General features: G+C 36.7%; 1 protein-coding gene across 1 annotated transcript in view; it reads left to right on the forward strand.

Moving 5' to 3' along the window:
• The window catches only part of C2CD6 (C2 calcium dependent domain containing 6), a 148,000-nt gene that overhangs the window by 29,978 nt on the left and 105,690 nt on the right, over positions 1 to 12,332 (forward strand). Inside the window, exons 2-5 of the mRNA XM_035008344.1 lie at positions 702 to 788; positions 3,725 to 3,776; positions 6,058 to 6,200; positions 8,418 to 8,540. Coding sequence (XP_034864235.1) covers positions 702 to 788; positions 3,725 to 3,776; positions 6,058 to 6,200; positions 8,418 to 8,540 — 405 coding nt within the window. The remainder of the gene's footprint in view (positions 1 to 701; positions 789 to 3,724; positions 3,777 to 6,057; positions 6,201 to 8,417; positions 8,541 to 12,332) is intronic.

Here is a 12,332-nt window from a genome sequence, read left to right on the forward strand (position 1 = left end):
TGGGGATAAATATAATTCTTTTCAAGTTTTGTAATCGGTTTTCCCTATTCCCCTCACATTTCCCCTCCATTCATCTTCCTCTGTTTCTCTTTAAAATCTATACGAAAATGTCTTGTAATTTTTAGAAGTTAACCATCATGTGTAGTGACCAGAGCCCTTAGGAACAAAGTTAAATACCAACCCACAAATATCTGTTAGTGAAGTTACTCTGGAGGAAATGACACAAGTCAAAACCAAAAGCCATTTGTCCATTGCTCCATTCCCGTTTACTTGCTGTTCCAAATTATTAAATTGCAGTTCCTTCTGTGGCTGATTAACTGAATGAATACTGGAATAACTTGCAAGCAGGATCACTGCCATCTGTGAGATACAGTTCTTGGTCCATATCAGATTAAGACTAAAATGTGGTAATGATGGTCATTTTTAGTTAGCAAGCAGAGCTCATTATTCATGGTACTATGCCCTTCTCTCCTCTCTCATGATTCCCTGAATGATTTTATATTTGTTTACATTTTGCTTCTCTGCTAACTTACTGGTAACCTTATTGAGGGTAGGGATGAGATTTCTACTCATATTAATATTCCACTGCCTAGAATAATACCTTTTACTTAATAGATTCTCATAAGATATTTGTTGAAATGAACTTTTATCTATTTCTTCTTTGCCTTCTAAAGTCTAATGTTAATTTATTTACATTGTAGATGCTGAGAAAAACTCTTAAAGGGTCTGAAAGTAAAGAACTGGAAATAACACCTGAAGTGCCAACTTTGATACCATTTGGGGACGTGGTATGTGAGACTCATCCTCCACAAACCTGTACAGATTATTTCTTAATTTATGTGAAGACTAGTTAATATTTATTATTTGATAATCAAAAAGTACATATAGAAAATGGTTCTCTCTGATAACATTTGTGAATTGTTCATTTTTTCATCAAGTCAGAAGAGCATTCTGTAATCACTGAAATTATGGAAAGCATCTTGATTCATAGGAAAAAAAAAAAATGTTCCCTATATAGGGATTCCCAGACTCTAGTTACATCAGAATCATCTGGTATACTTTTTAAAAACACTGATTCTTGGCCCCCACCTAAGATCTGCTAACTTAGAATCTGGGAATGGGGCCTAAGATTCAGTATTTTTATTGTGCTGGGCAGGTGATTGTATTTATTGTCAGATTTAGGAGTCTTTGAGCTATGATTGGAAAATTGACCCCACACCTTTCCCTCAAGTCCCAGGAACAAAAGCAAACATACTCATGAATCATACATACACACAAACACACAGGTAGGACCAAATATCTGGGCTGAGAACCAGAAAAAAAATCTGTTTTTTTTCTTTGGGTGCTATAGAATATAGGACATGAGGATCTATGTACATTCAGAACTATCAAATATTGTGACATTCTTTTACAGTTATCTCTCTTCCTGAACATCATTAGAATAGTTAATGGGTATGAAGTGAGAGAGTTTCTCTTGGCCTTCTTCTCTAGATCCTATCATATACTATACATTTTCTTGATTAAAAAATATATGATTTATTTAACACCATGATTTTTGGGGGGGAAAAGTAAAACTGTATTAATGTATACATTTTGTTTTTACAAAATGAGCACAGCGTGCATTTATCCACATAACTTTATAGCGCTTTCGTATATCACAGTCAAAGTCACTGTTCAAATCTACTTAGAAAAAGATTACTTGAAATCACTTTTGGCTGTAAGGTATCATGCATGCCATTATGTTGACGTACTGATTTCCGTAACCCATACTCTTGAGTATGACATCTGCAGTCCTTCAGAATTGATACTTTGATTTCATTCACACTTCCTAACTTCGTAGTTTGTATTTTCCTTAGTTGAATTACATATTGCTAGATATTAATAACCTTCTTTTAAAAGTCCGCTGGAAGTTTTTGACAGATGTTTGGCATGTGATAGCTCCTCTCGGTGTATGATTTGTCACGTGACTTTCTCTCTGAAAGTTCTTTGATTTATTCTGAGGTATTTGGCAAGGCTTGTCCAAGTGTCTGCAATGAGAGCTACATCACAACCCACTATTCCTCTTTCTGATAGAGCCCTTTTTTGGAAAAAATGTGTAAAAGCCTGTCTTAAAATTGGGTGCCTAAAGTGCTTTTGCGAACACCCTTCTAGTTGCTTTCCTGTTTTACATGCATGTTGGGGGGTTGGTGAAGATGTTGACATGTTTATAGCATTGGGCCACAGATGGGTCTCAGAATTTGTGGCAATATTTGTTATCCATAGCCTGTGAATGGTCATCATTATGTTTTTAAGTGTTAAATACTTTTCTACATTTGAAAAACCATGAGAGACTCTTAACTCTAGGAAACAAACTGAGGGTTGCTGGAGGGGAGGTGGGTGGGGAGATGGGGTAACTGGGTGATGGACATTAAGGAGGGCATGTGATGTGATGAGCACTGGTGTATATGCAACTGATGAATCACTGACCTCTACCTCTGAAACTAATGATGTACTTATTATATGTTGGCTAATTGAATTTAAATAAAAATATATTTGAATAGAAATTTTTCTTTTTTCTTTTATATGGATCTATGATATAAAAGTATAAAGAGCTATCGAAAGATAAGGAAAGTTAGGGTAGTTGCCCATGGCTTCATGTTCAATACTTGGCAGGCAGGCAATGATTTATGACAGAATGTTAATGTATAGCGTTATGCAATCCAACATTGTAGTTATACTGCCCTGTTTTACCCTCCTCATATATAACTCTGATTTTAAGAAATAAAAATGATTCATGGAATCACCTATGGCGGTACCATTTAAAATCCTGCCTAGATCATGTAATATGCCTTACACCCCTTTGCATTTGAAAACTTAGAACCTTTCCTTTAACATAACATTTCATATCAAAGTTTCCTTAAGAAGTAGACCACAGTACTTTCTTCTTTGGATTTCATCATTCACATGACATAGTCTTTTACTTAAATCCTGGATGCTAATTTCTTTTTCTGTATTATTTTAAAACCAAATCTTTAAAATTATTTACATACATTTAAAAATACTATTGGGTCATTTATTTTGTTTTACAGTGTTTAACATAATATTGCTATTGTTTTTACTTGGTTTTTAAGACCAAACATGGCTAAATATATTTGGCTGAAAGTGCAAATCAGTATTCAAATATTCCTGTATTTATTTTTTATTTGATTTTATGCTTAAGCAGGAGATATAATTTTATTTAACATTTAGAAATACTTTGTACAGAGAGAAGGAATATTTCACAGTCCTTGGGATGTTGTAGTGGTTGAATGATTGTTGTATGAATAGAGTGGTTTTAGGATACTGGATAAAAAAGCCCATCTGAGGCAAGGCATATTTTTTATTATTATATGCAGGATGCTACACTTTGTCAGTTCTCACCTAATATAAAATAACAATGATTCAAAGAGTGATGGTTAGATTTAAGTTAGTGCTTTTTTCTTTCTTCTTCTTCTTTTTTTTTTTTTTGCTTTCTATTCTTGTTCATTTTAATTTTACTTTGAATAAATCCTGCCTATTTTTCTTCTGTATTTCTGTTTTCTGGTGTTTTCCCTTAACTAGATATTTCTAATGAGAAACAATATTCTTAATAAGAGAAATTAGCAAAGTGGAGCTTTTAAAAATATATAGTTTGGTATAGATTAAAATGGAAGGAAAGTTAACTTTTAAAAACTCATTTGCTGTGTTTTTATTTTGATTGTTTTAGGTTGGCTGCCTTGCTGTTCATATAAAGAACTGCAGACATTTCACGCCTAGGAGTATCCTTTCTTTTGATTTAAGAACCATACCATGATCATATATGTCTGTTTCAGTTACATATTGCTGCCTTAAAACACTCCACGACATGGGCTCCTGGGTGGCTCAGATGGTTAAGCGTCTGCCTTCGGCTCAGGTCATGATCCCAGGATCCTGGGATCGAGTCCTGCATCGGGCTCCCTGCTCCTTGGGAGCCTGCTTCTCTCTCTCTCTCTCTCTCTGTCTCTCATGAATAAATAAATAAAATCTTAAAAAAAACAACAACACTCCACGACTTAGTGGCTTAAAACCTTCACCATTTTATTATCAATCACTGTGTGTATTCACTAGGCGCCACTTGTCCCCATGATCACAGCAGGCTCTGCGGTCAGCTGGCAGTTCAAAAGGGCTAGAATATCTAAAATGGCTCATTTCCGTGTCTGGTGTTTTAGTGAGGATGCCTGGAAGACTGGACTTAGCTGGGAAGCTGAAATGGTTAGACCTTTCTCTCTTTCCATAGAGTCCCAAGGTCTTGTTTTTCCATCATATTTTTTTTTCTGCATTAATTTTGATCTTTTAAAAAATATTACATTAAAATATTATTTATTTTGATTACTGAAGTTTTGGGTGTCCCCTTAAATTTTGGACCATGGCTGGTGCCGCTCTTACCCTGTCCTAGACCCAGCCCTGGTCATGTCCAGTGCATATTAAAGTAGTCACAGGGCCAGGCCGGATTCAAGAGCAGAGGAAAATAAACACCATCTTTTGATGTGCAAAGTGATGAAAGTTTTCCACCCATCCATAATCCACCTCAATCACTATATGAGCTTAAGGAAAAATATATATCTTACCAAAAAAAAGGAAAAATATATATCTTAGATGATAATACTAATTATTTCTAAGTAATAATTGTGCTATCTTAAACATTGTTTGAAGGATTTATTTATCTTGGTGCCTTTAAATAAACTGACTGCTCATTATCAGATTTTTCATGGCATAAAACCAGTTTCATTATGAAGGCTTGATGTTTCTTTTTTATATAAAGTGAATTTTTTTTTTAAGATTTATTTTTACGAGAGAGAGAGAGCACAAGTGGGGAGGGTAGAGGCAGAGGACGAAGCAGACTCCCTGCTGAGCAGGGAGCCCGATGTGGGACTACATCCCAGGACCCTGGGGTCATGACATGAGCCGAAGGCAGACGCTTAACTGACTGAGCCAGTCAGATGCTCCTATAAAGTGAATTATTGAAGAGAATTCTGCATAAAGAGATTTTTGAAGATAATTAGTTAAATCATAAAAACAAAGTTGTTTTATTTTTATTTTATTTTAATATTATCTTAGTCACCATACATCACTAGTTTTTTTTTTTTTTTTAAGATTTTATTTATTTATTTGAGAGAGAGAGAATGAGAGACAGAGAGCAGGAGAGGGAGGAGGGTCAGAGGGAGGAGAAGCAGACTCCCCGCCGAGCAGGGAGCCCGATATGGGACTCGATCCCGGGACTCCAGGATCATGACCTGAGCTGAAGGCAGATGCTTAACCATCTGAGCCACCCAGGCGCCTCATCACTAGTTTTTGATATAGTGATCCATGAACAAAATTGTTTTAATGCATAGAGTGCTATGAAAGATAAAAATACAGTATAGTATAGTGAAGTCTATAGTGAAATGAATAAGAGAATAGAAAACTGCTTTAAATTTTGCTGTCTTAATGTTAAAAATAACTCAAGTGACTTTTGAATTTTTGCATTTCCACATAATTATGCTTAGAAAAGTTTTTAACTATATATTGCAAATATTTAGTCACCTTAAAAATAATATGTAGAGGGGCTCCTGGGTGGCTCAGTTGGTTAAGCATCTGAGCCTTGATTTCGGCTCAGGTAATGATCTCAGGGTCACTCACACTGGGCGTGGAGCCTGCTTAAGATTCTCCCCCCTCCCCTCCCCCCTCACCACCACCCTGCTGCTAGCACTCTCACTCTCTCTCAAAAAAAAAAAAAAGAAAAGAAAAGAAAATATAAAGAAACATTTACAAAAGATTGTAACTGAAATGTGAGGATGGAAATACGAGAAGTGATCTAAAGAATAATCAACCTTCCTTTTCCTACTTACGTTGTGCCTACCATCGATGGGCAAAAATACTATTTTAAAAGACTTTAAAAATTGTTAAATATGCTCTACAATTACCTTCTTTATTTATTTGTTTGATTCTTAGGTTTTGCCTGAATTGCTTAATGGATTAATTTTATAGTGTGTTATTGTACAATTATAACAAAATTTGTTTCCTCAATATCTGTATTTTCAGTCAGTTTATATTACAGTAATTTGTTCATTCGCATCTCTATAAACAACATTGTGAAATGTACAAAAATGTGTAGCTTGCTATCCCAAAATGATGAAAAGAACACTACAATTAATTTTGATGACAGAAAGTACTTTTCTGTACAGGTAATGTTAAAGTTCTCTTCTGGATATAAGAATGCATTTTTATAGTTTCAAATAATCCACACTAATTATATCCCTTTTTAGGGATAGGAAAGAAACAAATGCAGTGCCTTTTTATTTGATATTTTACAGTATTTTACTTCTGTACTATGGGCTATATTGTTGTTGTTTTTTTCAATAAACAACTTACTAGAAAATGCATAATCTTGATGATCTTCTTCCCTAGGAGCTTACTGTTTATGGTTCTGTGTGTTCGTCAAACATGCATTTTTCTCTATCTTGCTCTCCTCCTCTCTATCCTCTTCCCCCCTGTCTTAGGTTGGGCTGCTGTAACGAATGACCATAGATGGGGTGGCTGAAACAACAGACATTCATTCCTCAGCTTTATGGAGGCTAGGAAGTTTCGGGATCAGGGTTCTGGCAGATCCGGTGTCCTGTGAGAGCCTGCACTCTGATTTCCTGATGGTCATCTTTTCATTGTATAGTGACATGGCAGAGAGCAAAGAGATCCTCTTTCTTGGGTCTCTTCTAGTAAGGGCACTAATCCAACTCATGAGGGCTCTACCCTTATGACCTAACTCCCTCCCAACACCACACCTACAAATACCATCACATTGGGGATTTAGGCTTCAGCATGCCAATTTTGAGGGGATGCAAAGGTTCAGAGCATACCCTTTCTCTTTTTTTCATTTCCTCCTCATTTCCCTCTCTCCTTTCTTCTTATATAAACTCTAATTGTTTTTGCATGGATTAACTTATTTAGTCTTTATAACAACCCCCCAAAATATATATATTCTCTTACTATAATCCTCATTTTGCAAATGAGGAAACAGGTACTGTTAGGTAAAAGAACTTTCTTAAGGTCCTAGAACTAGTAAGTGGTGGAGCTGGGAATGGAGTCAGTCTGGCTTCAGACTACACTTTATTAAGCTTCCTCTCACACCAGAGCTTCCTATGCTGAGTTTGCATCTCTTTGTAGCTAAGCTTCTTAGAATCTTAAATGTATCTCAGAGTTTTCTTTAAGTGAGCAACACTATTTCATGTAGATGTAGGATTCATTGGTTAGCCCAGTTGTTAGTCCTAATAGTTTTATTATATTGGTTAAATTTTAGTGAAATCCTAAAACATTTCCTCAATGCTCTATATTTTTTAACCTTCAATTTTAATCTTCAAAACTTTATTTTGCTTAAGTCTTGAGTACTGAAGATAGTTCTTTAAGCATAGTTTAAAAAAAAAAAAAAGACAGGCATAGTTTTGCTAAAGGCAATCTATACTATTTGTTTTACTTTGCAAATAGTTTTCCTGAGCTTGCCAAATTTTTAAGAATTTTGTGGGTGTATGTCCACTTAAATAAAACTTTTTGTTTTCTTGAGGAAGCAATGCAGAACAGAGTCAGAAATTTAGGATTGGTTAGTTTGAATAATTCCCTGCAGGCTTTAGGCTGTAGGGTCATCCCTAGTTGCTTGGTTCCTGGTCTCAGGATGATTTAGGGCCAGGGAAATACTGGCTCCATGTGAGAGTTAGATAAGGAAGTGGTTAGGGCTATAATTTTGGGATTAGTTTGCATATGAAAGAAGTGCTTCCATCTCACTAAACCCTTGCTGTCTCTAGGAGCTGGCTAGCCCAGGGAGAGAAAGTCTGTCTCTGGCCAGGCTTTTTCAGATGTCAAAACATCGTAAAATTCAGAAAAGAAGATTAAACATGGGAGAAAAAGTTGTTTTTCTTTGCTTTAACCATTGTAGAGCTGTTTGATTTTCAAACTGTGTATTTATATAACTAGGATAAAATAAAATACATTTTATACTTTGGGATACTTTTACCAGTAAGTTATTGAACAAAGACTGAGAAGGATGTTGGATGTCTTTTGATACTGACTATTTGTATTGCCTAGATTATCTGGGCTAGATATTGGATTACTTTTTATAATACAGTTTCAGTAGGGTGTTGAGGCTAAACTTTTGTGTAGAGTTAGAGAATGTAGGCAGTGCATGTTTCAAAAGACTGTAATTGATGTTACACATAAACAACATCCTGATTTTTGTTGACATTAGGGTATATGTGACCATGCGATTGAAAAGTTATAAGGCTAATAACATGTGAAAACTAACCATTAAGCATGTATATAACAAAATCTAGTTTATGGATGTACTTATTCAGAAATTATATCTGAAATTCATACTGAAAATGTGATAATTCTTTTCATATGTATTTTGTATCAAGGTTCCTAGGCGTCAAGATGATGAGCGGAATAATATTTACTTGGAACTAATGCAATATAAAAATACAGAAAAATATCCTCTCTTTTTAGGGAGTGTTCAGGTACACCTTTATGATGTAATTCAGGTGAGGATCAAGGTTATTTTTTTCACTGTGGTATCACATTGTCCAGTTGGTATTTGTTGTTATTATTTATCTGTATCTGACAGACTCCTTTTGGTTTATTATCTGCCTTCAAACTTATATGCTTTGGAAACAATGTCTCCCTCTGGCTATATTAAAAAAAAAAAAAAGAGTTGGCTTGGAACAGCCTAATATTTTAAAAATTGATTGTGTGGAAGGGCAACCTAGAGGACTAATAAGCATGTTTTATTATGTTTTCTGGAATGTTTTTAAACAGGACTCAGACCACAGACTCTCTTAGTTGACAGCCCAAATTTGAGTTCTTTTCTCCTTAGCTGGGCTGCTTGCAGTCTGCTGGGGCTGTGTTGTTTGGGGTCAGCCAGAGTTGGGGGCAGGGTTTGTACACACATTTTGTCGTTCCTTCTCTCTTGCTTTCTCCTGTCTAGGATTACCCTCTCTCTTTCCAGCAGCCATACTGCCCTGGACTCAAAGGAAGAGAACTAACTGATTAGTGAACAAATATAAACCATCTGAAGGATTTTCAGGGATGTTTGTTAGGAGGCAAAGCAAGGGAGCCTTCGAAGACTAATGGAGTTACATCAAAGGACATAGGAGCCAGATTGCAGGGGCTCCTGTTGGCCAATTTCAGGATAATTTGAATATCAAAAACATCATTACAAATTCTGAATAAAGAAAAATCCATAAATCTTGGTGATCTTAAGAAAAAAAAAGGGGTAGGGGAAGAAAAATGGAATTTAGGGCGCCTGGGTGGCTCAGTTGGTTAAGCGACTGCCTTCGGCTCAGGTCATGATCCTGGAGTCCCGGGATCGAGTCCCACATCGGGCTCCCTGCTCGGCAGGGGGTCTGCTTCTCCCTCTGCCCTCTTCCCTCTCGTGCTCTCTCTCATTCTCTCCCTCTCAAATAAATAAATAAAATCTTAAAAAAGAAAAATGGAATTTAAAAACTTTTAAACAGGGGCGCCTGGGTGGCTCAGTCAGTTAAGCAGCTGCCTTCGGCTCAGGTGATGATCCCAGGGTCCTGGGACAGAGCCCCGCATCGGGCTCTCTGCTCAGCAGAGAGCCTGCTTCTCCCTCTCCCTCTGCCTGCCGCTCTGTCTACTTGTGATCTCTCTCTCTGTCAAATAAATAAATGAAATCTTTAAAAAATAAATAAAAACTTTTAAACAGAAGAATGTCAGTGTAGAAAGAATGATAGAATTACAGATTGACCATTTTTGCAATTCTTTATAGTGAATGATGATTAGTTCAATCAAGACTTAAAATGCTACTTAAAATATTAGGTAAAAGGTTATTGGGGAGCAAGATATTTTCACATCACTGTAACAGTCTACAGATTAATTGTTGCAAAGGGGTAAAGGTGCCTCCACAATAGAGAGACGTTTTGGTTACCACTTCAACCAAGAGCTTGAATTTAGCATAAGTAATTATGGACAACTTAACATCATATGCTTACTATGGCAGTACAATATGAAGTATACAGCATTACGTGTGAATCGTTCTCATCAAAAATGTTTACCCCAAATCTAACCAAGCCGAGTCTAGATCTAACTTTTAGTTTATAGGAATTTAGGGGATAGGGAAAAACTTAATACCATGATGATATATGATAAATACATAATGTGGAACATACCAGCTTAGATTCTTTAAAAAGTTAAGGTCAGGGGCGCCTGGGTGGCTCAGTCATTTAATTGTCTGACTTTTGATTTCAGCTCAGATCATGATCTCAGGGTCATGGGATCAAACCCCAAGTTGGGCTCTGTGCTCAGCAGGAAGTCTGCTAGAGATTCTCCCTCTCCCTGCTCTCATGCTCACTTGCTTTCTCTAAAATAAATAAATAAAGCTTTAAATTTGTCGGCTATTTGGATCGTTTTCTGTTTTACTATTACACTCATTGTTACAGTGAATTTTCTTGAACCTACCTTCCAGTGCATTTCTGCAAAAAGTGTCTACATTATGATGAATTCCTCTCTATGAGTCTCTGATGAATTGCTACATCATATGGTAAAAAGACCATTATTATTTAATGGACAGAGTCGTCAGGGAAAGCAATTTTGGTTATTTATGGATTTCCCCCAAAAGTCTTAGGATTTTAGCTGTGATGTGTTCAAGATATGCTGTCTGTGTGTAATATCTGTCAGCATCCTTCTGTAGGCACTTCTACCTTAAGAATTGTGTCATTTTACTTATTAGAATCCCTCAGTTACCCTCTTTTGGTCAAAACTCAGATCCCAGAAGTACAAAGCTAACCATAAGGAGTTTGGTGCTTTTTGGATTTTTTGTTTTTGTTTTAGTTTTGATGCAGTTTCATTAGCTGGATGTTACCTTGGAGAGATGACTGTATAATAATATCTAAACATCTAGACATCAAACAATAGAGGAAAACAAGAACTATGAGACAATCACAAATATAGTAATTTTTTTTTTAAGATTTTGTTTATTTGTCAGAGAGAGAGAGAGAGAGCGTGCACAAACAAGCAGGGGGAGTGGCAGGCAGAGGGAGAAGCAGGCTCCCTGCCGAGCAGGGAGCCCAAAGCGGGCTTGATCCCAGGACCCCGGGATCATGACCTGAGCTAATGGCAGATGCTTAACAGACTGGGCCACCCAGTGCCCCAATAATAAATTTTTTGAATCCACTTTGTATCCACTCTATTTAAACTAGGCCTAACGGAGAATAGGTCCCATGGATAAATTTGGGCCACTATAAATAGGCACGTGGCCTTTAAAAAAAACAACAACAATAAACTTTTGAGATAATTGTAGATTCACATGCACTTGAAAGAAGTAATACAGAAAGATCCTTTGTATCCTTTACTCAGTTTCTGCTGATGGTAACAGCTTTAAAAACTACCCGTACTGTATTGCAACCAATATACAGAACGTGCCACCTCCACCAGGATCTCTCATGTTGTTGCCTTTTATAGCTACATCTCCTTGCCTCCTGCCTCTGCCCCCTCCTTAACCCTTGGCAACCACTAATCTGTTCTTTCTTTCTGTAGTTCTCTCATTTCCAGGATATCATATAAATGGAATCACATAGTATGTAATCTTTTAGTGTTGGGCTTTTTCACTCAGCGTGATTCTCCAGGAGGTCATCCAGGTGGTTGCATGTGTCAAGTTCCTTTCTTTTTTGCTGTTGAGTAGTACTGCAGGGCGTGAATGTACCACAGTTTGTTTGACCATCTGCCCATTGGAGGATATCTGGGTTTCCAGTTTGGGGCTGTTCTGACTAAAGTTGCTATAAACATGCATGTACAGGTTTTTGTGTGAACGTAAGTGTTCATTTGTCAGATAAATTTCTGGTGTGTAAGATAGTTGCATCTATAGTCATTAAAGGAAATGCCAAACTGGTTCCCAGAGTGACTAGGCCATTGTACGTCTTCACCAGAAATGAATGATCCAGTTTCTCAGCATCCTCATCAGCATTTGGTGTTGCCACCATTTTATACCTTAGCCATTCTGATGGGTTTGTAGTCATATCTCATTGTGGTATGAATTTGTGCTTCCCTAATAGCCAATAATGTTGACCATCTTTTCATGAGGGCCTCTTAATTGATTAACGATTCTACTTTTCCTGAACTGTTTACCTTGTGTATCTAGCAAGGTGCATAGGCTGCTGCGCAGACTCTACCACACTGGACAGTAAAAGGTCGAGGGAAGCATCATAACCTAGAATGATTCTAGTCCACGAATTTATGCTGATTTGTCTTGTCTCTAAAACTTGAGCTGTCCCATCTGCTCTTTGGAGCACATGCAAGGGTAGATTCTATTTAATTCT

Source organism: Mirounga leonina, unplaced genomic scaffold, assembly GCF_011800145.1.
Source record: "Mirounga leonina isolate KUSES-001 unplaced genomic scaffold, KU_Mleo_1.0 Mir_151, whole genome shotgun sequence".
NCBI lineage: Eukaryota > Metazoa > Chordata > Mammalia > Carnivora > Phocidae > Mirounga > Mirounga leonina.